Raw genomic sequence first — 21,101 nt, 5'->3', positions numbered from 1 at the left:
TTGTATGATCCTGGATAAGATGTTTGACCATTCTGTGCCTCAGTTTACAATTCTCTAAACTAGCTAAGAAACCTCTTTATTGTACTTCTTTTACAGCTGTAAAAGCAGTTCATTAAAAATTCTTCAGTAAGAAAATTACTGATGCATCTGCTTCATCTGGGCAGCCGTGATTTGTTGTCTTGATTTTTTCTGCTTTAAGTTACAGAGCAAGAGTTACTTAAAGACTTGAATGTTATGTAGGCTTTTACTATGACAGGCACTAGGTTCTGGGATTCTAAAATGTAGTTCTGGATCTAGAGCCATGTTTGAAGTAAACAATTCTGTCTGATGTTTGATATTCACGCTTTGGAAAAACTTACTGCAAATATATTTTGTAAATACTGACTTTCTGACCCAGTTTGTGGTTTTGCTTGTGAGGGTTTATTTCATTATGCTTTGTAGGTTTTGAAAATAGTGGTAAAAATTATAACGGGTAGCATGCAAAGAAGGTAAAGTTCACAATTTTAATCCTAGTTTAATTTATTTTGATGATTTTTTCCCAGTCACGTTTTCTATATAGCCATATACGAGAAAGGTTCCATAGACTGCAAGTGTTTTTCCAATGATTCTGTCAATACATTTATTGCAAACATGATTGCATGGTGGAAATGATAATTTATTGGTGGCATCCCCTGGGTTTCCTGGGAGCATGGTTATCAGGTGCCTATCAGGTCTAGCTATTCTTGCAGGACAGAACCATACATCAAAAATAATTCAACAGGCTGGATTATTTTGTAGGCTCTGCTCACAAGAAGCCTGAGGCAAGTTAGCACACGGTCTCTTGCTGCCTCTTTTTTCCACTAGCCATGAGCATGTGCATTTCTCAAGTCTGGGATTAAAAAAGGAGAGCCTTGGTTTTTTTCCTACCCAAAACATAAATAAAATTATATGTAAACAGTCCACCCTTTGTTGTCCAATTTTTTCCCGTCTCTAGAAGAACGCCTTTCTCTCTCACCCATAGGACGTGTAACAGAGCATGCATGTTCTGTCAGTGTATGAGGGTTATCCATACATCTCACACCTTTTTCCAATAAACAGAACCTCTTTCTTGTGCTGAATGATATCTCCACTTGTCTGCCCAAACTGTCCCAAAAATCAGCCATGAGTCCTTGTGATCACTGTGGCTGTTTTCAATTACCTGATGTCCTCCCATATTCTGATAGTTTATTTTGCCTAATTAGGCTCTGATGCGCTGAGAGAGAGGAGAGCATTATCAGTGTAGAAGTATCTGTCATTGTCAAATAACCTCTCTGTATCTCACCCTGTAGCAGCACTTGTCTGCCTGTGCCGTTTGTGTTTTAATGAACAGATGCTTCAGTGCGTTTCATGGCATGTATAAATTTCCTAAGACCCCAGATGCCATTCTCAAACTGCCTAAGAATAATAAACCTCTTTCCTCAGTGCGGGTCTTACACTAGCAGTCTAGCCCTCTAGTTTGCTGAGCCATTGTGCAGGCATAAATCTGGGCCATGGCTCTATGTGAAATAAGGTATGCTAATTATTTATAACATCACATAGCAACAGCTCCACATCCTTAACTAGTATTTCATGAGCCAATCAGAGTATTTCTTTTATCCCTTGTTAAGCCTTAGCATCAGCTCAGGAGAAAATCATTTTAGCAGATTTAACACCATTTAAATACTACTTCAGACGTATTTTTCATGAATTTATTTTATTGACAAAGTTTGTAATGATAATGCACATCTTATTTGTGGCTAGGTTTTTTAAAAAGCGAGAGTTCCTGCTGCACGTGCTCCCATTATTCTAACTTAGAATTAAACAATGAGATGTTTGTACAGCCCCACTTTATAATTTATTGACCACGGTTCTAATCCTGTGCACGAAATGTAAATCTTTGAAATCCAGTATAAGGAGCTAAGAATGTAACCTCTGGTCCTGTGTTTGGCAGCCAGACCCTCTTAGGAGTATGACCATGGCTGAAGAAAGCATCAAGTTTTAGACTATGCTGCCTTTAGGAAGGCTTTTTCTTTTCTTTCCAGTTTTGTCCACATAGTTATTAAAATCATTTTAAGGTGTTCAGAATTTCAGTGGGGAAAGTTTGTCTGTGCATTGGACTAGGTCACTTTCGAAGCAAACATATTTTTCTGAAAGCTGGCAAATCCCTCTGGCGTCCACCTTCTTATCTGTTCACTCTTTAAATATGTGAAATGTGTATGTCGCGCTTAAAATAAGTGTCTTACATTAACTGAGTTCACTCTAGGTCAGTGTTCTTTGTGAGCAGCAAACAAGACATAATCTTCTGTCTGGGAGCTCAGTGGATGGCATAGTAGACTCTCTTGAGATGCAAAAAATGTACGTGTCTGTTGATTCAGGGTCCAGACAGTTTCTGCTCTTGAATTATTAAAACGCTACATAATCTTAAATAACACCACTGCTGTCATACAGTATTTTAAATGATAAACTCTAGTCTCTAAACTACTGGTTTTTTTTTTTTTTTTCCTCTTGCTCCTGTTTAATACGGGAAGGGAGACCATAAGGAGACTTCTGAACGCAGGGGCAGGTTATATATAGAAACGATGTGGGCAGGTTACTATGAAGAAAAAAATCTCGAGGAAACTGGGAAATCTGATTTCTTCATCAGCTTGTACCGCAGAGTTGCCACAATCTTTGACAAGTTGCTTGCCCTCTCTCTCTCATTGGTATTTCCAACACAGTAGGGCTGCTAAGTCTTGTTGATTATTTTAAATGCTTTGTTATCCTTGGAGTGTGGATCATGGGTTGTATCTAGCCACGTGAGTGAAGAGTCAGACAACTGAGACGGTGTGGGGGAGTTGCAGATCTAACTGAGGAAGAGGCTTGACTTAAAAACAATCGCCTGCAAACCCAGTCCTGGCGGTGGTAACTGTGGAGAAACTGTGCAGGCATGAAAGCCTTGCTGTCCTAGTTGCCTCATCAAGTTATTGTACCTTGCTGGTTTCCCATTTGCAGTGGCCAGTCGCAAATGTGCAGATCTCCCTACTTGGACTTCCCACCTTGGGATAATCGAGCTGATAACAGGAACGGGAAGCCGCTTTGGCCCATTGCTTCCCTGGCTCACAAAATGTGAAAAGGTGTAGAGCTATCAAACAGTAAATGCACACTGACGAAAAATAGATCCTCTTCTCATTCACTGAGAGCCTTCAGGCCTGCTCTGTTCGTGCTGAAGTCAGGAGAATCTTGGCCAGTGGCTCTAGCTGGAGCAAGGCCAGTCCCAGCGTGTTCCCGTTTTATGCTTTCTTATCAGTGTGTTTATTTTTTCACCTGATGAATGGCATTGAAAGTGCCATATGCAGAACAGTTAAATGACCCACTGCTATCTTAGGGTCTTCATCCACAGAACTTTTCTGTGCTGTTTTTTTTAACCTCTTTAAAGGTTGCAGAACTTTTAGTAAAAGCCCACACAGAGGAGCATTTATTTTATTTTTGATTTGAGCTGCCAGAATCTAACATGGAAACCCCACCAACCATGGCACTAAACAAGGAGGCTTCTTGTGTGGGAGTGTGGTGTGTTTTTTGTTTTGTTTTGTTTTGTTTTGTTTTTTTACTGTATGAATATGAATTGCGAAATGGGAGAATCTCTCTTCCTGATGCTAGTATGGGAAGCTTGGACTTCTAAGTTCGTGTAATTCCACTGCACACCCTAAATCCAGTGGAGTAAATTTGGGCCTTAGGATCTTATGTTTCTATTAACTGCACTGAGCTTGATTGCCAGCCACTGCCCCACTACTTCAAGTTCAAAAACAAAACCCAGCAACAGAGCTGGAGCCTTGGGGTAAAATGTTTAACTGCTCCAGAGGGGAAATGAAAGTAGTGGGAAAAAGGAATTGTTAGGTAGGATAAATTTTACACTTCCCAGTATAAATACACTTCTTGATCTTTGTGCCATTTGGCTCTGGTTATGAGCAGTAGGCACCACTCAAGTGTACATCTGCTGAGGCTATGCCATATTTGAAGTACTCACAGACGTACTAAGTATGAAGACGTATTCAAAATAGCAAAAATGGGAACCAGAGGGATGTCATTGCTCCTGTCCGCGCTACAGGACAGCCTAATTCAAGTTTGGGGCTGTGCCTGCTTTCATAAGTACCCGAAAGAGACCTGGACAAAGCCTGTAGCCAGCGTTAGCTGTCAGCACTGGGCTCCAGAGAGCTGCACCTGCCACCGTCACCGCTGGGGCAGTGAGCCACAGGGAAGTCTGCATGCAGTGGATAGAAGCGGCAGGCTCCAACTCCAGAGAGAAGGCTGGTGCAGTTCACTTACAGCGTCACTGACTGCCCAGCCACGCTAATTATTTCCTCCTTGATGTTAGTCTGCCCATTCTCTGCTCCCAGGACTTAGTGGATTAATGTAACTACAGTGCACCCAGTGTTCAGAGACCCGTTTACCCAACACGTTGTAGTCATTATGGTTTGTTGGGTGAAAAATATGCATGATTATTTCTACCATGTATTTGCAAGGCATTTTTGTGTAAGCTAGTATAAAACATTAGAAGATCCCTATCAGTCTCTTTCCCCTCACTTTTCTGTAAACTCACAGGAGAATGTCTTCCTCCTTTTTTTTAAAAAAAAAAAAACAATCAACATATTTTAAAAACGTTTTTAAGTAAATTAAGGACAAAGGACTAGACAAAGGTGGGTATGTATTGAGATATTTATGTGTAGGCTCCTGAAGAATGCAATGGATTGGTCAAGTTGTATGTGAAGAGGAAGGAGGAGTGATTGACCGCTGCACAACAGCTGCATGGCAATGGGAGCAGTATTGGATCCTGTAGTGCATTTTCAGCACAGGATGGAGAGGCGTATAAGCTTGAGTTTGGAGTCATCCACCGCTTGTGATGCAAAGCCTAAGGCAGAAGGGGTGCTGCTGTCCGAGCAGACATACGGGCCTCAGCACAGGACTGAAGGTGTACACACTCTGGTGCTGACCACTGGTTGTTGTAGGAACTGAAATTAGTCTTCGTGTTCCTGGGGTTATGCTGAGGGCAGCCTGCTTACCAGGTGCCACTGCCTCACAGTCCAGAGGAAGCTTGGCATATTGATTGATGTCTTCAGTTCAGAGAGATGTAGGACTCAGGCCTAGGGAGGGATGTGCCTTTTTTCCCCTGACTCTCTGAATTTCAGCATTTCCCATCTGTTGCTATGCCTGGCATGTTTGCTCATCCAGCAATCCAAGTGCTCTCTCTCCAGAATTACCACATGAAGTGAGGAAAAGAGGCATGTTTCTGATTATCCCTTTCATTTGTGTATTCCTTCCATTTTTCACTCTCACATACTCTCTCAAAGTATGTACTGTCCTTACCTCTTCTATTTCCTCTGGATAAGGCACCCTCTTTGAGCTCTATGGACTGCCCGTGAACTCTGTGTACTGACCCATATATATATACCTTCTCTGTTTTAACTGCTTTCTCTCGTATGTCCATGTTACTCCTAACACTGCTGTTTCCATTGTAAGATTTTAGCTGTAGCATCCAGATGCTACTGGATATGAGCAGTATGGCCATGTCCCTAAATTCAAATAACATTTGAAGCCAGACATAAGAATACTTACTAAGTTGCCTGTGCTGTTTGTCTACTGTCATTGAATCTGCAGGAAGGTTGAATTCTAAGTACGAGAGTGTGCATGCAGCTACAGCTACTGAAATATAGAAACACGAACATGTAATCATTCAAATGAAAGGTGGGCACCGGTGTTCTCCACAGTGCTTTTAGTGAGTGCCTTTTTGGTAAAGGCGTGTTTCAGAAGTTAAGAATACATGTTAAGAAAAAGGAGATGAATATTACGAAGGAAAGTCCCTTTGCTGTAGTATTAGTGGGTAAGGCTATAGGTGGTTTATTGTAAATAAACTTGAGTGCTGTGTTGCTTTTTTTTTTTCTTTCTCCTTCATTAAGTGACCAAATCTGCAGAAAGAGTGGAGGGGGGAAGTTTTCCATAAAAGAAAGTTAAGTGGAGACGACATTATTTGTTTTTGTAGCCAAAAAAAGTCTGTTTCCTGTTCTACACAGGCTGTTTTGCCTTCATGTCATGAGGGTGGTGCCTAGAACTTGCAGGCAGAATTAGGTGGTATCTTTCTTGTTTTTCTCAGCCTGAGCTCTATCCCTGGATATAGAAGGGTGTCGGCTACATTTAGAAATGGGCAATTTAGGGACAATATCTACACTGGAGTAAAAGCATAAGACTTGCGAGCAGGGGCTGCCTTGGATTCTGGGCAGGCAGTCCCTTCTCCCATGTGAGAGAGTAGGCACCTGCACCACTCCTCAAGTTTGGGCAAAAAGGGGATTTTCAGATTTTGGCAGATCAAAGCAGTGCAATAGTAACATGCATAAGAGGGACTAGCATCTTTCTACTTGTTTCTTCTTACTTAGTGTGCTGTTGTAGTTGTAAGTAAAGGAAGTGAAGTTACGCTTACCTCTTCCCGTAAATTCTAGTCAGGGCTCAACTCAGGCAGAGCTCCTCCAGATTTCCTTCAGCATGGCTCTGCAGATGTACAAGGGCATGTTAAAATAAAGGGCATGGGGCCTGTGCTTTTCTTCATGGAAAATGGTGTATGTCCGTTCCTTGTTAATTCTCTTCACTTTCCACCACTCCTTATTTCCCAGGTAGTTTGCATCTGTTTCTTTGGCAGAAGCAGCCAAGAAATTGAACCTTTATTTTACTTACTGTGCTTTACTTTCCAATGTGCTTGACATGGTGAATGGGAGATCTTGTCACCGTGTTTGGTATCATGAAATCAAGTGTGAGGGTGCACGGCAGCAAGGCTTCTGAGGCTTACAGGATGTTAGAGCTGCTGTAAGCTGTGCTACTGGTCACCTGTAGTTTGTTCAGCACTGTAAGACTTGCTTTGTTCACAAAGGCTGGACTTATTTGAGTCACCAAATGTTTTACTACAGGCTGCCATCCAGTCCTCAAGAACATGCCTGTGCTGAGTTAACCTTGCAGCAAGAAACTGTTTTTGAGCGAGTTCTCCAGTTCATTTAAAAAGTCAAGCTGTTCAACAGAGACATTCTGAAATACAAAGTATAAAAGCTTTCCCTTCCCACTTCCTTTGAAAAAAATGTTGTGTGAGCTTCTTTATTTGGTAGCATTTTTCAGCGATGGTGTATGTGAGCTTTGTGGCATCCATTTGCATTTTGAAAAGTATTGGTAAAATGCAGAGCCTTCTTCCAGGCCCGTTTGTTTATTTATTTGATCTAATTTCAGCATCCCAGATTAGCCAGTAAAGAAGCTGGATATTCTTGGTTTCTTTGTCACGTGGAGCACGCTCTGAGATAGTGAACTTTTCGTTGCCTTGCCTTTCATTTGTGCTGTGGTGCTGGGAGCTGAAGTTTGGAGCCCATTTATGTGCGCCATCAACAGCACGCTGCCCGTTCGGTGGGATGTTGGTGGTAGCGCCAGAGCCCTTGCTGTCATCCTCGTGTTTGCTCACACAAGGAGCTCAGTGAGCTTGCAGACTCCAGCCTTTGACACGCAGGTGAAGAGCTGGTGACCACGCACTGTGTGCCGCAGAAGATAACTGTGTCTGTCACAGGTACAGCTGGTTGGGATTTTTCCATGAAGTGTTTTTGTGAAAAGCAGATACTTTGATGAAATGCATGCATGATTTCATGGAATTCCAGTCCTTTCAGTTATGCAGAATTTGACTTGACAAGGCCTTGAACAACGTGACCTAAGTTGGCCTGATCTCGAGTAGGTGGGCTGACCACATGGCTTCAGGAGGTCCCTTCCAGCTTAACTTACTCTCTGTTTCTGCTACTTGTTTTCTAAATTAGTTTTGATGAAAAGAAAACTAAAACCTAGAGTAAATAATACTAACTGGTTAAAACAATTTCTTCAATTCTAAAAACATAAACCAGGTTAATACCCAGAAATAAACTTAAGCAGTTTTTAGTTCAGCAAATGTATTGCTTGAAGATAACTTTTTCCACTGAAAAAATTCCAAGATTTTTATTTTTAATTCAACACAAACAGATTTTTTAAAACTAGCTTGTGAACTAAACCTCTTGTTCCCTTAGCTCTAGATGGAGCTTATTCCTGTGCACAGCATGCTAACTCAGTATTCTATCTAATAAAGTATTAAAGACTTGCTCCTGCACCACTGAACCCAGCAGGAGTACTGGCAGTGTGAAGGACCAGGTTCACAGCGCCAGGTCTACCATGTGTTTAGTGTGACACTGGTGCAGGGTTGACAGCCTGTCCCTCTCGTGGTATGTGATATTTTCACTTAGGTAAGCACCCCTCACATCTCACGTGAAAGGCAGTGAACTCTCAGAAGCAGCGTGTTAGGAGCTAGATCTGTAAGTTGCAACACAGTAGAAAAGTTTATGTGGGCAAGTTGAACTGTATCACTCAAGGCGTATCTTTTGGAGCCGCTGTTGTAGTTGAGATGTTTTAAATTTGGGGGACGCTTTTTTTTTTTTCCTTTGTAGTATTCTTCCATAGAGAAACAACTTAGGCATCCAAGTAAGCAAATAACCACTGTTTTATACATGACTGTACATTGTTCTAAATACTTCTGGTGAATTGGGATATAGGTGTTTGGTTGGAAGAAGAAAAAAAGTGAAGTATTCCCCCGATACCCTTTGCTTTCCAGTGATTTCATCTTGTAGCTTAGGGTCACCTGTGCAATGGAAGTGACTAGTTGTTCTCTCTCTTTTTTTTTTTTCCCAAACACTCCATTAATGGCCTCCTTTCTACTTAATAATTCATACATCCAAAGTGTAGGAGATAAGTGGAAAAACAAACAGACAAGAGAATGCCTAGCAAAGTACTTTGCTGGAGTTGTTTGTTCAGCATATTCCAGCCTACACATCAGAAAAACAGGTTTTTGCAGGGGAGGGGGGGAGCCAGAGAGGTCCTCCAAGGTTTACGCACTCCCTGATTGTTGTTTGCTGTCATTTCTAGGAGTTCCAACACCCAGTCCAGAAATCCTTCGACATACCTTGAATATGCTTGTACGGGAGAGGAAAATATACCCAACTCCGGATGGTTATTTCATTGTAACCCCGCAGACTTACTTTATAACACCATCTCTCATAAGAACTAACAGTAAATGGTACCATTTGGACGAGAGGATACCTGACAGGTCTCAATGTACCTCTCCGCAACAAGGAACTATAACTCCCTCCACCTCGGGATGCGTCAGGGATCGAACACTACCCAAAAACCACTGCGACTCCTGCCATTGTTGCAGAGAGGACATGCACAGCATGCATGCATCTACCCTACAGAGGAAATCAGCAAAAGACTGTAAAGACTCATACTGTCCTCCTTCGTTATGTCAGGTCCCACCTACTGAGAAAAGTAAAAGTACTGTCAATTTTTCTTATAAAGCAGAGACGCTCACAAAGCCCAAGGATGTAGAAAAGCAGTCTAAGAAATTTGGACTCAAATTATTCCGATTAAGTTTTAAGAAGGACAAGACAAAACAGTTGGCGAATTTCTCTGCCCAGTTTCCTCCAGAGGAGTGGCCGCTAAGGGACGAGGACACCCCTACCACTATACCTAGAGAAGTAGAAATGGAGATTATCAGGCGCATTAACCCAGACTTGACTGTGGAAAATGTCATGAGGCACACTGCACTAATGAAGAAACTTGAAGAAGAAAAGGCTCAACGAAGCAAAGCAGGATCTTCAGCTCACCACAGTGGACGAAGTAAAAAAGTAGGAATCACAGAAAGTCTCATGGGAAGTCGAGGTCACACAGCAAGACTCGGGTGTCCAAAGGAGATCCATCAGATGGCTCTCATTTGGATATCCCTGCCGAAAGGGAGTATGACTTCTACGATCCCTTGACTCGATCCCCACGGGAAGGCTGTTTTATAATAGAACACAAGGGAGATAATTTTATAATGCACAGCAATCCTAACATGATTGAATCTCACTTTCCCATGACACCAGAATGGGACGTGTCTGGGGAGCTGGCCAAAAGAAGAACTGAAATGCCTTTTCCTGAACCTTCCAGGGGAAGCTCCCACTCCAAGGTCCACCGGAGCCACAGCCATACGCAGGATAGACGATCAAGGAATGAGCGGTCCAGTAAGGCTAAAGAAAGGTCTAGATCCATGGATAACTCCAAAGGACCTCTGGGTTCAGCTACTTTAGGCACACCTGAAGACATAGGTGAAGGCTGTAGCCCAGATGACCAAACGACTAGCCAAACTTACATTGACGATAGTACCTTACGGCCGTCTCAGTCACTCAGTCATCAAAGGGCTCTGATTTCAGCCGCAGGCTACAAAGAGACTTGCATCCCTGAAATAGCCAGTGGCAGTGTAGAAACCCCCAGTTCGTGTAGCCTGTTGGAACAAAACAAGCCTACGGAGAACTTGCCGTCGTACAGCGAGCTCAACTCCTGCACAACAAAATCTGCAGTCGATGACTATTTCCAGTGCAACACGTCCAGCGAGACCGTGCTTACCGCTCCGTCACCGCTGGGAAAGAATAAGGAGGATCATGACACGCTGACAGGGACAGACGGGCTCAAAAAAATGGCTCCCTCAGAAAGACAGTCTCAGCATGTTGTCAGGGAGCCCGGGGTGCACAAAGAGGAGTCCCCAAAGGGCCCGAGCAGTGGCTCAGCAGTAGCTGGCCAGACTCCAGAGGTGATGGCGAACGGGCGGCTGGTCCAACACCACAGCGCTGAGTCAAGCAGCCTGGATAAAAGGAAAGAAATATTTAGCAAGGATACCCTCTTTAAACCTCTGCACAACACTCTTTCTGTGAATAGTTACCATAAGTCTAGCACACCCCTGCTCAAGCCCCACCAGAAGACCCCCTCTGACACGTTGCCGGTCCGATGCGAGAAGCTGGAGCAAGCGATAGTCAGCTCGGTCACGCAGGCCATGCCCGGGTCACAGAGGCAGCAGGAGACAACTGGGAACCAGGAGGCCTCCTTCGACTACTACAACGTGTCCGACGACGACGACTCGGAGGAGGGGACCAACAAAACGCTGAGGAAGAGAAGAACAGGGATGACGTGGGCACCATGCAGTGGCTCCTAGAGCGAGAAAAGGAGCGGGACCTGCAGCGGAAGTTTGAGAAGAATCTCACTCTGCTCGCCCCGAAGGAAACGGGAAAGCAGCAACAACCAGCGAGCCACCCACTCGGCCCGCCTGGACAGCATGGACAGCAGCAGCATTACTGTGGACAGCGGGTTCAACTCCCCACGGTAGGACTGTCTCCTTAATTGCAGCTTTACCGGCTAGGAAGTTTTAGTTACCTGTGTGTGTTGTGTTGGTGACAGAACATAGGGCCGTATTAAGCACATTTAGGCTTTCAGACCGTGTTTTCTGCAGCTCTGAATCCACAATTCGGAGGTGTGGGTCTTCCCCCATACTGTAAGTAACCAGAGGCCATTTGCGGCATTGACTGTATTAGATAATTTTGCTTTTGCTGAAAAAACTCCCTGTATCCTTTATTCTGTTTTAAGCTTGTGTTTGCATTTAGAGTAGAAGGGGTGAGCTCCTGCATACTCCCCCCTCCCCTTCCCCATCAAGACTAATTGGAAGAGTAGACATAACTAGGTGCCATTATCCTTGGCTCAGACAGAAAAAAAAAATGGGGGGGGCTTTGTGCTTTTTTCTTTGTTTTCTTAAAACATTTTGGAAGTTTATTTATCTATCTGTCACCATTCCAAACTGCTGAGACTGGAACAGCTGTTCCCCCTCCACAGCTGAAAGCGCTCAGGATATTTGAACTTCAGAGGTGACCCAGCTCTGCATCAGCAGAGAGGGAGGTGTCTTGCCTAGGGCACTTGGGAAAGGAGTCCAGACGTTTGTGTGTGGTGGCAGTGGTTAGCCATTCCCGTTGCAGGGATCTCAGACATCACAGAAGTCTCAGTGCACTAGGAGTCTCACAGACATAGGGAGGAGAGAGTTGCTGGTGTGTTTCCTACCCTGAAAATTTCACCAGCTCATTTCCAGGTTAAGAATCCTTCATCTGAGCCTTCTTCCTTCTCCCTCTGGCCTTTGGCAGCCGTAGGTCCCCTCTGGAGTGGAGCTTGCCTGGTTTTGTTTGCCCTGGATAGCAACCCATCAGAGTTCAGAACAATGACTCTAAACCCACAGAAATAATTTACGATGGTTGTTCTTTTATAATGTCTTGCTTAGGCTTAAATTATTTATTGGCTGTGTTTAAAAATAAAACCTCCAAGACTGGATTTGTATTAGGTGAAAGAAAATGTTGTTTGGTGTTGTGGTGTGTTTTTTTTTTTTCACTATAAAAAGTGTTCTTATTCCTCAAAATTATATATTCTTTTAAATCTATAGCAAAGGCTCTCAGAAAGGCATGTGAAGGGTTTCCTGCTCCTAGACATTTCCTTTTCAGTTAGTCCTGTCACTCTGGAATAAATTCCTTTGGATTTGATGGTTACTCCTGCTTGATGTTAATGACAAGGCAGGAATTACTGGGCCTGCTGCAGCATGCAGGGAACAGCAAACTACCAGAGCAGGCTTTTAACACATGTATGATTCTTCCGAGTAGAAATTTTGAAAAATAATTTGAGCAAGTCATTGCACTTACACTGAATCTAACTTAAATGCAAGAAGGGTTTGGATTTGCTCCTGTTACAGTTCTGCAGATGCTCGGCATCTTTTTCACACACAAGTGCTGTATGAGGCTGTGTGCACTGTTTTTTAAAAAAAATGTAATTTCTTTGAGCTGAAGTGCTGTACTTGCAGTCAGTTTTTGCAGGGGAGTATATGATGTTTGTTGCTGCTTGCCCAGCCTGCCTCACTCTGCAGCATGCATTTCATCTACAGGACAGGGTGTTGACTGGATAAAAATCAGTTCTTAGATTGCTGTCTTGCCTGCTGCATGCAAACTGAGTATAAGCTTGCATTTCTGGTTAATGCAAAGTCAGATATTTCCTTCCCTAACTGGTTACACAAAAGCTAAAATTGCTGTTGATGTTCAGCTTAAACTTAGCTAGCAAGAGAACAGAATGTTGTGAGCATACTGGGTTTAGTGCTGCTATACCACTCTGTAAAGATTAAAAGGGAAACAGATAAGCAGCTTTTAATAATGATTGTGCTCTATGCATCCCTTTTTTATTTTACTGTTTATTTATTAACAATTTTTTTTGCAAGTAAGCTTTTTTTATTTATACAAAAATGCAGCATTCTGCAGGTTTTTTTCTGTGTATTTGTTTCATAAGGCCAGCATATATTCTGGATATTTCAAAGGCTTTTATATGTCCAAGTCATGAGTTTTGCATCAAGATGATTAAATTGGATGCTTTTGCTCGCTTTTGGTCACTCCTTGATATAACTATAAAAATAAGTGGAGCTGAGGGTGAATTCAACCCTTTGGCTATAATTACCGTGCTGTTATTACTTTCCTACCTTATAAAAAATGTACTCCACAGCCCTTTTCCAGGAAATAAAAAAACACCATCCAGCATCCATCTGGTGAGATTCCCCTAGATCTGACAGTGTCCATTAGCAGGTACCTCAGGAAGAGGATCAAAACAGGACACGTTTCTAAGGATATTTCTCAAGTGTACTCTCCTAGCTTCCACTAATGTGTAACGGGACTTCCTGGGGTGTGGTGGTATCTTTTCATCTTTCATTTAAACTGCAGTGTGCAGCGTTGCTCGGGGAATCAAAATTACCAATTCTACACTGTGAAAGAAAAAGGATATTTTCAAAGTGTGACAAATTGCAGGAAAAAAAGGGGCATTTAAAAAAAAAAACAAAACCACCAACACAGGATGTAGTTAACGAGATTTGCAGTGGTCGTTTGACTTCAAAAGTATTTGTATGGGAAATTCATGAATACGTTGCCATTGGGAACACAGCCTCACTGTATCTTGTTCAGCACGTTTATACAAGTGGTATATAGTATCCACTAGCTTTTAATATTATTTTTTTCCTTTGTTTTTAAAGTTCATGTAATACTGCTGTTCTTTTCACCTAAGAGCTAATTTTGGCATTGCTCAGCATGCTAAACTCTCACTGCAGTCATCATCTATAGATGTTAACAGTGGTCAGTTTGCAACATTGGAATTGAAATTGGTTTGAAAATCTGGAATTGGTGGTCCCGTAAAGAACGATGCAGTACTGGCTGATCTCTGAAAAACAAAGATTGCATCTGTTTTCATTAATAAGCAGAGGGAGAGGGATCAAAAATTGAGCAACAGAATCACACCCGACGTCACCGCAGCTCACAGAGGTTGCTTAGTGTGAGCGTCGCCCGTCGTCGCTGCTTGGACGTACTTACAATCAGGTGATTGGCAGGAGGTGATCAGTACCAAATCTGATCAAATTGAAAATATCTACGAGAGCTTTTCTAAAAGCATCATTGATTTTTCCAGATTCAGTCGGTTTAGGATGGTTTGCAGCTACGTTTATTACTACAGCTGCACAAGGCGTTTCTTTCTTCCCCTGTGCCATGCACTGACACGTTTCTCCCTGCCACATTCCAGGCTGTGTGTTTCCACTCTTCCCCTGTTACTAGCCCTCATCTTTTTTCTCAGGACTAGTATTTAACTGGGAGAGGAACATGTTGCAGGGTCAGGACCACACAAGGTAGGTGGGAGCTGCTCCTTTCAGTAGCAGGTAAATATAGGTTGATTTTAAACCGACCATGAAACTCTGTCATTAGTAAAATAAAAGGCTTACTCGTTAAAAGCGCTAAGTATGCTGTCACTCCCATGGACAAGCAGTATGTTAGAACGAAAGGAACTTGGTCTGTTATATAAATGAAATAACAGCACCCGTTCTTGTTTCGAGAATGATTGCAGACCAGGCAGTTAAGATCTCTCACTGTCTTGTAAGTTGCAATAGGCTCAGCTGTGAAGCAGAATTGAAGTGTAGTGTTCAGAAGCGTTACGGGTTTAATGTAAAGTAGTGTTTTTAGCTTACAAATAATCTGTGTTAAAGACAGAGAGAGAAGAGGGGACAGCAGAGGAGGCTGTGCTACACAAGTATTCTCCTAGCTCTGCCCAGTCACAGTGCTGATTTGATGAAGTTACTTTGTGCAAAAATTCACCATCCGGGAAATAAAATTAATATGCCCCACGTGCAAAATGGAAGCTGTTTTATTTCCTTGAGTGTAAAATCCAGATGCTTGATACCGGTTCAGTTTACAGACCCTGCGTGACAGCTTCAGCCCTGCTCAGTGCTGTACCTGCGTTGCAGTACGGAGGCTGCTGAGTACTTCTGGAACCCGTTTTGGAGGAACACATGTGAACCGTCAAAATGAGATGGTTTATTGATGTGACATTACATACAAACACAGGAAGCCTATTATAAAACACTCTATTCTCCTTTCCTGTCTGGTCCATAGATATATAGGCATGTCATATACGAGTGTGTATATATATTTCTTTTCCATTCTAGTACTCGTGAGAGCCTGGCATCCAACACTTCGAGTATTGTTGAAAGCAACAGACGTCAGAACCCCGCTCTGAGTCCTGCACACGGTGGTGCAGGCCCAACCTTCAACTTCCGAGCCACCGCAGACCCGCCGACAAGCGAAGCTGAGAAACTGCAGAAACCAGCTAACTGCCTGCAAGCTTCTGTCACTAGTGTCTGATAGTCATCCTGCCTCAGAATTTCTGTCTCATCCTATACAGTAAAGTTTACGACACTGGGACTGATGTTTACATCTTCGGGGAAAAAAAAAAAAAGCATCTCAACCACAGTTTTAGTGTTTACTTAAACTGTGCTGCTATGTAGACTAGGGGCAACAAAGAAATCTTTATTTCAAGGTATTGCTTTTCACATTTGCGGCTCTGTAGCAACAGAATAGCAGTAGGGATAATATGTACACTTTTTGCTTCACTTAATTGTAACTGAGCACATATATGAAAGTCTAGACACTGTAAGTGTAATCTGCATTTTCAATGTCCATGCAGTTGCCAACTTCATTTAAAATAAAATGCCACAGATGTGTGATGCCCCCGGTCAGAAGCTAAGCTCTGCTGCAGAGTTCTTCTACTTCAAAAATTGAGCCACTGCTGAAAGTAACCAGCCAGGATCACCATGAGGAAAAATGATGCCAAACGTGACAAGTGGTGACCTCAGCTCTATCTGTGAATTATTAGTACCAATCAGTCATTTTCACTGTGTGTTTTTGGGACACAATTTTGCAAAATACCTGTTTAAGTGAGTAAAAAGAGGTCTTTCTTTTAGAGTACGGAGGGTGGGTAGGGAGGCAGCTTCCCCTTTCGTGTTTCAAAAGTATGAGAGATGTTTATGTACTGAAACTTGCTACTTGACCTTCCAGAGTCAGAAATGAGGAGGTAGAGGGGGGAATGGGGAGGGAAGGGAAAGTTATAACTGTCACGGAGCCGCAACGTGGAGTGACACAAAATATAGGGAATATCTTCAGTATAAATCAAGTATTTAAGAAAGATAATCTAATTCTTGTGTCACTTCTGGTATTGCAACTCGCCATCAATATAGGAATCAGAATAACTAATTTCTTTGAACAAAAATATTCTTTGTGATATAAATGACAAGTATGGCCTGAAGAATTGATTTCTTTCTAGTGGAAGGACATAAATCTATTTTATGTAGCTTATTAAATAGAGTGCCTAAATTAGGCTATTAAAAATAGCATACATTGTAGTGATTATCAGAGAACAAAATTTAGAGAATTATAAACTTCTGGCCTTTTTATTCAGTGGATGTTATTTGCAATTTAGCATTTTATGGACACGTCTAGTTTCTAGAAATTAAATGTGTCCATTTGGTTGGCAGTAGAAATCTGAATTCTGTAGGTATGGTATATCCTAATTGCTGTCCCCTAAACTGTTGCTCCAAAGTAATTAATACTATGCTAATTACTGCAGAGTGACTTCTAAGGATAGTAGAACTTAAAGAGTAATTTTTAGGTATAGGGTCACATTCTACTCTGTTACTCATGCAACCTGGTAGTGCAACAAACTGACTTCAAAATTAATTCTATCTTTATTTTTTATCAGAACAGACAAATTGGTGGAAGAATAACAAAGATATTAAAATATTCAATAGTCCAAACTGTTGAATACAAAAGGGACATTTACACTGTCTAGCTCTTGTAGTACACAGGTGTTAAACCCAACTGTACATATTTAAAACCAGTGTTTTCATCAGGTTCTGGTGACGTGTATTACTCTGTACACAGCGTCATTTGAGCTTCACTCATGTTCTATATTGTCATCAGAAGTCTTCACTGAAGGTTCAGCCTTATGTTACGCAGTTGGATAAAGTTCATTTACTTATAAAAATGGCTTTCTAACTCTGGACACAATCAGTTTCTAATTCCGTCAAGGACATCTATAGTACCCAGTAAATGCACAGGTCTGTTTTCCTTGGTTTCAATGTATAAATTCCATTTCATGGGAGCAATAAGACCTTTCAGTGCACATAAAGGAAATTATTGTGCTTTTGGTTGGTTATCAAAGTCACTTGGCCTTTAGCCTTCTGCCTTATCATACCTTCCAAGATGTGCTCTAATTACCATATAATGCTTTGCATGACGCATCTTATTACTCAGTATGTAACTCCAGCCGTACTTATTCCATGCGAACTGTAGAGTCAGAGTTTTTGTGGGGAATTGTCATATACTATGCAGTGGCTGACTGTGATTTTGTTTTCTGAGACAGCTCTGACATCAGTAGTATGTATCGATTCAGTAAATAAAAATGTCAAAACTTAAAATATATATATATATATAGCTGATGATCTGAAGTACTAATGGCAGTATTAAAATGTGAACAGCAAAAACAAATTTCACCTTTTGGAGAAATGTTTGTTTGTCATAAGCTAATCAGAACTTATGCAGGCAGCTGGTTGTACAGAAGACATAATTCCAACAAAATATGACAATGCATACCTACAAACTGTTTAGTATGTAATTTCCTAAAGTTCCCAGAGACCAGCAGACAACATAAATGTCATATTAATGTTGACATGGCATTGTACCAATATTAATGTGACTCTTGGAATATGGAATGTAAACAGAAGTTTCAAATAGAAACGTTCTAATCTTGAATTCTTTTTTTTTTTTTTCTTTTAAAATCAACAATGGAATATAAGGAAATTCCATCTTGAGGTTCTGGTAACAAAACCACGAGAGTGGAGCTTGAGTGCTTTATGTCACCCTAATCCTTTGATGAAATCATAGCCTTGTATTACATGGTTGCTTATCTGTCATTCTTCTTCTAATGTATCAATTTAAAGGTTTACAGAGTTAGATTAGGTTGAATCTGTGTTGTGTTCAACTGTAAAGGGTCAACACAAATCTGTCGGCATTTTGCACACTTAATATGTATTATTATAATACAACATGTTACTTTTATGGTAATTTTTTTTACACATATAACTACCTCCATGAATTTGATGAAATGCAGCAACATAAAAAGTGTATTGTACAAAGCAAGGTTAAAAACTTTGAAGCATTAGCTCATGGCGTTCTCTTGTGTGTCAATGCTTGCGTATGAAGTCATCATGTTTCCATTGCCACAATTTCCTTTTACAATATTAAAAATCTGTCTTTCAGATGAGTCACTTAAGACTTTGACAAGGCTGCATAATTGGGATAAAAGTGAAAGGGAGGCTCAAGCCTTCCATCCTCTCCCCAGTTACTGCTACAATTTCTGCCTGGTAGAACTTGAAAATGTATTTGTAATTTAGCAAATTAGGAACATCTACAGTCTGTGAAATATGATTGACAGTTTGGGGTTTGACAGAAGACACTCTGGGTATTTTCTTGGCAGCCTTCAAACATGCTGGGCCCTGTTCTGCCTCCGTTTTGCCAACATATCAGGTCATGGTTTCTCCGAACTGGCAAGGGTGTTAGAGCAGCTCTTCCTTCAACGATCCAGACTCTGTTTTCTAGAGTGTGTGCATTAGAAACACTTGATCCTATAGAAATTGCCAGCAGCTTTTAATTGACTTCTCTGGGAGCAGTATTGGGTCCCTACTCGAGGTATGTGCCTATTGTTCAAAGAACGTGGGCGAGTTTCCAAGAAAAATGAAGCTGGCTTTTGAAAAGTAGCCAGTTGCAACAAGCCACCTTTCAAGAGGGAAAAAGGAAAGATTTTCCAAAAACCAAAGGAAGAAAGTGGCAGTTGAACCTAAGCAGATCACATTTATATACAAACCCCGATTTATGAACACCTCTTTCAGCAAACCTGGTACCATTATCCTGATGCAAGTTAATATACAATCATCAGCTGAGCTAATTTAGCTGGTTTTAAGTATTTCAGTTACAGACCATGAGAAATCATTATCCGCTTGACTCCGTGCGCCATTGTGAAATGTCCGTAAAACAGGCAACAACGTTCGCTCAACTTTAAAAAGTAAGATGTATTGGGAAACAAATACTTTAATTAAAACCATGGCCCGAGTGCTTGCCAGCGGTAGTCATTTTTATAAAAGAGATGGAGGCAATCACAGACATGGGTCATACTTTGCACTTAAGCCATGCCTTTTGCCCGAGGGCCGTGGAGCACTTCGCACGGTACCAGCTGAGCCTCCCAGCACAGAGGCAGGCAGACCTCACCGTCCCTGTTCTCTGCCGGGGCACACTGAAGAAAACAAGGCTGAGAGTCTGTGGATGAAATTATTAACCAGTTTCTTCCTTTCTCTTCAAAAGTCACTCGAGTAAGCGTAGTAGTTGACCAAAGTGTTCAGTGTTTGTACTCCGGAGCTCATCTTTTCGCGCATTCAGTTTAAGTAAGAGGGAAACTGCTTTGCAGTCCTGCAGAGACTCTTAGGTTAGCAGTGCCAAAACCAGCTTTCAGTCTTACGAGTACTGCCGGCGGTGGTTTTAGAAACAGTTATTTTAATTAAAAATTTGTTTTTCAAATACATTTCACAGAGCTTTTCCCAATCGCGATTCTTCAAATTGTTGAGCTGAGAAAGCAAATAGCACTCCTAATCTGGTGTCACCCCCCCAGTTTACAATTAATTCTCTTTGCTCTTCTGAAGAAAGCTGTACAGTATTAGAGAGAAATGTTCTATTTTTTACATAATTCTTTAAAAGAAAGCAAAGTATATATCTAAAACGTTCCCCCCGACGTAAGTAAAGCGCATCGATCCTGCATCAGCGTGCCCTGTGGCACGCAGCGGACCCAAGTAAAGCCGAGCTGGTGCTAGAAGAAAACGGGACTCACGCTCCTCTTGTAGCGGCGCTCCAGACGCTGGTCTCAGCCACGCGGGTGTAAATCTGGCGTTAACCCCCCCGGCCTCCCACGCACCTAACAGAGAGCGGAATTGGTCGCTAGCTCCATTGAAGCTCAGTTCTGAGCTGAGGATTTCCGCCTTCCTCCCCCCCCCCCGAGACACTAAACGCAGCCGAGGCGCAGAAGGCCACACGCACACACCTGGACCTGGAAATGCAGCCTGGGGGTGAACCCCTGGCGAAATGCAGCCGGCGGCCCCCTGCCCAGCACCTCCCGGGGCGGCCTTTAGCGCAGCACGATGCCCTTGCGTCATGTCCTGCAGTGGTTAGAGCCACCCGAAGGACACCCACCCGTAAGTATGAAAGGGCCCGCGGGGCGATTGGCACAGATGTTACTTCTACACGTGGAGGAGGCGTTAAGTTGAAAGGGATCATAATTCTGCAGGTAATCTTCTGTGAGTGACTGAATGTGGCTGTTGCATTAGGTCTAAATGAGTTACTAAATGCAAGTGGGACTTACTGTATGTTAGAAGGGAGTTTTGCAGCCAAGACTGCCTTGTATAAATGTGTTTGCACTGAAAAAAAAAAAAAATTTAAAAAATTACTTGGTCTCTGGTTGCTGTAAAGGTCATCCAAGATGGATGTTCTGTTTATATTGTATAGTATTTCATATGAAATAATTACGGTTCATGAAATGTCTTCCCTAACGTTACTGATTTATAACAGCACATTTGTAACATGGTTTTTATTGTGTCAGTGTACCATATTGTAAATGATGATTACTTGTCATGCTTAGTATAATAATTTAAAGGAAAAAAAAAAAAGGACAGGGATTTTTGTAAGTCTATATTTGAAAGTCCCTCCATATGGTAATATTGTGTTCATGTTGTTTATGTAGTGTTGTGTGAAATATCCATTTTGGATTGTGTTACTTTTTAAGATATTAAATAACAT

General features: G+C 41.9%; 1 protein-coding gene across 1 annotated transcript in view; it reads left to right on the top strand.

The window, feature by feature from the left end:
- Positions 1 to 21,101, top strand: part of STOX2 (storkhead box 2) — a 75,689-nt gene extending 54,588 nt beyond the window's left edge. Inside the window, 5 exon segments of the mRNA XM_035557923.2 lie at positions 8,938 to 9,693; positions 9,696 to 10,976; positions 10,979 to 11,106; positions 11,108 to 11,202; positions 15,374 to 21,101. Coding sequence (XP_035413816.1) covers positions 8,938 to 9,693; positions 9,696 to 10,976; positions 10,979 to 11,106; positions 11,108 to 11,202; positions 15,374 to 15,569 — 2,456 coding nt within the window. The 3' untranslated portion in view covers positions 15,570 to 21,101.

The sequence above is a fragment of the Cygnus atratus genome, chromosome 4 (genome assembly GCF_013377495.2).
Source record: "Cygnus atratus isolate AKBS03 ecotype Queensland, Australia chromosome 4, CAtr_DNAZoo_HiC_assembly, whole genome shotgun sequence".
NCBI lineage: Eukaryota > Metazoa > Chordata > Aves > Anseriformes > Anatidae > Cygnus > Cygnus atratus.
The sequence above is the reverse complement of the archived record's forward strand: the minus strand, read 5'-3'. Positions and strand labels throughout refer to the sequence as shown.